The following is a 4,289-nucleotide window of genomic DNA, read 5'->3' on the forward strand; positions in this document are numbered from 1 at the left end:
ATTTTAAGTTGATCCATTGATTCCCCTTTGGCTTGATCCGAATACTTCAAACTCGAACTCAAGTTCGGCCTTGAGTCTAAAATTGGAATTGAGCTCAAACTGAAGAGTTTTAACTGAGTTTTAGCTCGTGCTTGAGCGGGGTTCAAACCCCCACCTACATTTAAAACTCTGCATAAAAAAATATACATTTGCATAAAATTATTCACAAGTATTGTACATCAGCATAAAATTGTCCATACATTACATAAAATTGTTCATAAACACTGCATAAAATTATACATAAACATTGCTTAATAATCGAACACAAAAATTTAAATGAAATAACAATATTAAACTTATGATCACTCTAACAAAACTATAAATCTAGTATAAATTTATATTAGACTGATAAAAATTATAAATCAAATATTAAAATAAAATTTTATAATTTTATTATTCAAATTATAAACCAAATATTAAAATCAAAAATTAATTATGGGAAACATACAATATAGGGTAAATTTTCAATACGTTCCTAGTAAAATTAAAATAAACAGAAAAAAAAAATCAAACTTTGCTCAAAACCGAATCTCAACATCCTCAAAATCATAAGAAAAAAACCGGACAAATTTATCTTTTACATCTCCTTTCTTTTGTAGGCAACACCAACATGAGCTTACAACCAGTTGCAAGATGAAGAATCAAAGATTGAAGAGGTTGAAGAATAGTGTAGGATGAGGTACGAAGAAAATCAGCATATCACAATTTTAAAATAGGGCATCTAGGGAGTCCGAAATCGATTTTTCTGAGTCAATCAGTTCAATTAGTAACGAAATTGGAGAGGATTAGAGTTTGAGTCAATTGCGGTTTTTTCGTTGTCTAGCCTCTAAATTTTTGTAGATGGAGGGATGTGCCCAAAATAGAAGGATGAATTGAAGGCGAAAGGCAACTTATCTGGAACTATGAAAGGGTTTAGCATTTAAATAACCGAGCTGACTCGTGAGCTCACGAACCAAACCACAGCTCAGTCAAGTTCTGTTCGTTTACTTAAACGAGCCCCCAAATGCCTACTCGAACTCGATTTGAGACCAATTCAAATCAATCCGAACCGAGCCAAGCTCAAACTATTCACGAACCGGCTTGGTTCGATACCACCCCTATTTGTAGCTCTACCACGTTCAATCAATACCGGTATACTAAAAATTGCTGCACTAGTTTATAAACGGTATATCTCTCCTGTACAGCATTCTCATGAAATGGGATTTTTTGTTCCGTTCGAACTGTACGATTGTCCCCATAAAAACGGACTATGTCATCATCACTCAAAGTTAGACGAGTGTGCGGTCCATTCACATTTGTATTGACTGATGATCCACATTGACCGCCTCGAAAGTCATACAAGACACTTAGCTGGCCAAATAAATGAAGATTCATGGAATGGACTTCAAGGCTGGTCAGCATCATCCGAGTTATTTCCATTTCAAGACCCTACAAAGCGGTTCAAGTATTAAAAACACACTAGGTACGTTTTTATTATTAGGTTGGGTTCTTGTCACATGAAAAGATTGGAATAGAAGATGGTTCATTTCTTCATTAAAAGGGGTCTCAGAGTGCTCCATTACTGGTATATTTGAACCCGTTAACAGTTCTCGATTTTGGATCAACTTACAGAAGTGGGCCATCCATTCGGTGAGAAGCACGTGTAATCTTACGTGATAGTTTGATGGATGGAGGAGAGAGAGAACCCGTCAAGGACGCGAAGGCCTCTTCCCTCGTGGACTGTACGAGAGATCCGTGCGTTGACTTAACAAGAAAACGACTTTCACTAAAAGGACTTCTTGACTTGCACCACCTACTTGCTCTGAACTCTCAAGTCAGAACTCGATCTTTAATTTAAACACCACGGCATCAATTCCTATATCTGGTCAAAGATTACGGAGGCAAAATATGATTTCATTTGTTACCTTCAAAAACGAGTTTACACCCTTTACAAAAGGCAATAACAGTCCCCAAAAAAAGAAAGAAAAAGCTTAAATTGGAATTCCATTTCTCCTCTCCGTTTATTAGCCAACACGGGGAGGGGGAAACATGGATCGCAGTGGAGCTAACCTACCTTCGTTCTTGACCTTTTAACTACTAGCATGCTTGTGCAAGCCAAAAGACAATAATACTCGGATATCTGTTCCTGATCGATCAAGTGGAAATAAGAGGCGAGTGAGGAGACATTGCATGAGGGGACATGGCATCGTCGAATCTGTTTCGAATGGAAGAGAAGCTCAGACGGAGATTAGCCTGCCACGGCCGCTTCTTCGCTGGAACCACTGCCTCTTGAGTTTGACCCATGAAGGTCCAGATCCGGTGGATGGCAACTCTCATGGTGTCATCGTCCATGTTGGCGAAGCAGACCCTAAACCATCCAGGCTCTGCGCAGTGGAAAGATGACCCAGGAGATACGTTCAGCTTGACATTGTAAATTATGTTTCGCCACAAATCCATCTCTCCCTCAAAGGTTGGCTCTTTTAGGAGTTTTCTCAAGTCCATCCAGATAAAGAGCCCTGCGTTACCTTTCAAATAACTGATACCAACTTGGGATAGGCCCGCTGTGAAGAGCTTGTGTCTCATGGCCAGCCTCCTTGCGCTCTCTGCCAAGTATTTGTCTGTGAACTCCTCGTCAGACAGCATGGATGCCACAAGGTGCTGTGTCTGGGTGGACACCAGCCCGAAGCTCGACATCTTACGAGCACAGTTCACCACGGTGTCATTATACGAGTAAATAATGCCCACCCTGAAGCCTGGCAATCCGAAATCTTTTGATAAACTGTAAATAACATGGATGAGGTCTCTGTTGCACTCGGCGTCTTCCTCTATTATCTCAGAAACGCTGACAAGATTAGGCTGCCTGAAGACAGAAGCAGCGTAGATCTCGTCGCAGACTAGGTGGATGTTCTTTTCGTTGATGAAGGTTACCACGCTTTTCAAGGTTTCTCTGTCCATGAGTTTGCCCAGAGGATTCGACGGGTTTGTTATTATGACCCCTTTCACTCTTATGTTGGCTCCTTGAGCCTTGTCGTAGGCAGCTTCTAGGGCATATCTGGTGATCCTAAAGTCGCTGGAGCTCTCGCAAACAACCGGCAGTAGCTGCACTCCTGTACGCCACCTCAAGTCCCGGTCCACCCTGAAATGCAATACGGGAAGAAAACCGGAATTCAATCTACAGATAATTTGAGTAGAGTCAGTGAACAGTAGTTCGAGGGAATAAAAAAGGGGAAATAAGAAGAGGCATACGCTGGATAATATGGCGAAGGGACCAGGAAAGCATCTCCAGGGTCTGCTAAACAGAAAGCAACAGTCTCACTGGCCCCTGTGGCACCACCGCCCATGACTACCCTGTCTGGGTCGAACTTGGCTTTGCCTCCTCTCACTTTCTCCATGAATTTGGCAACAGCCTGTCCACAAGTATCAGAATATATTCTGAGAGGCCACGCCAAAACCACTTTTTAACCAGTAATATATGATAATGAGCTAATGAAAACAAGAACAATACTGAGAACGCCCAACTACAAATGATTTTGTGAAAATAGTCTGGAGTTTCTCTATCTGTAAGACACTTAAAGACGGAGAGAGATGAAGCAAAAGGTCGGTTTGGTGTTTACGTTTCTGAATGTCGGTAGCCCATGATAGTCCTGAAAGATTGCCGTATCCTTGAACTCTGAAATGCCTTCCGGGGTGCAGATGGAAACTGATGGGTTCTTCCCAATCCAGTCCTGGATTAAGTCAAGAGAAAGCTGCAAAGTAAAAGAGGTAACACGGTCAGCATAAATCCATTCAAAAGTACTCTAGAACGCGATACGTGAAAGAAATGAATTGGAAACTGGTTGGTTACTTGATTTTCAGCCAGACCCATCTGGATAACGCCGTTGGGGTTCTGAGTGGGATGGAACGGATCGCAGTCGTATGCCTTCCACCCATCAAAGTAAGGTGAGTTTTCGCCATGGCCATCGCTTGAAGCAATTCGTGACAGCAAGGAGTATTCCTCAGGTGCTACAACCCCCATGTCCGAGCCTCACCACGTTCAAACTTCAGGAACTATGAAAGAAGAGTGTTTGAGAACAAATGGAGAGCAGACTAGCTAACGGAGCAAGAGTTGTGAAAGGAGGAAGCCTGACGGATAAATTTATAGAGAACGAGAGCGAGATCATTCAACGTTCAACATTCCAACGTGCTGGAGAAATCCAATTTAAATCAGTCACCCCCTATGGGTAATTTCTTCCTACCACTATTTTCCATCTTTCGTACATGTCGTAAGATTT

The 4,289-nt window shown here is 41.7% G+C and overlaps 1 protein-coding gene across 1 annotated transcript; it reads right to left on the reverse strand.

Moving 5' to 3' along the window:
• Positions 1-2,124: 2,124 nt before the first annotated feature.
• On the reverse strand, positions 2,125-4,033 carry LOC137948806 (1-aminocyclopropane-1-carboxylate synthase-like). The gene is made up of 4 exons (XM_068794977.1): positions 3,863-4,033; positions 3,633-3,764; positions 3,265-3,425; positions 2,125-3,154 (listed from the first exon to the last, which is right to left on the reverse strand). Exons 1-4 carry the CDS (start codon positions 4,031-4,033, stop codon positions 2,173-2,175), a joined length of 1,446 nt encoding a protein of 481 aa, XP_068651078.1. The 3' UTR covers positions 2,125-2,172.
• Positions 4,034-4,289: the final 256 nt, after the last annotated feature.

This window comes from Aristolochia californica, unplaced genomic scaffold (genome assembly GCF_029961685.1).
Source record: "Aristolochia californica isolate CCGP_79_NKW_82.1479 unplaced genomic scaffold, dmAriCali1.0.hap1 SCAF_13, whole genome shotgun sequence".
Lineage (NCBI taxonomy): Eukaryota > Viridiplantae > Streptophyta > Magnoliopsida > Piperales > Aristolochiaceae > Aristolochia > Aristolochia californica.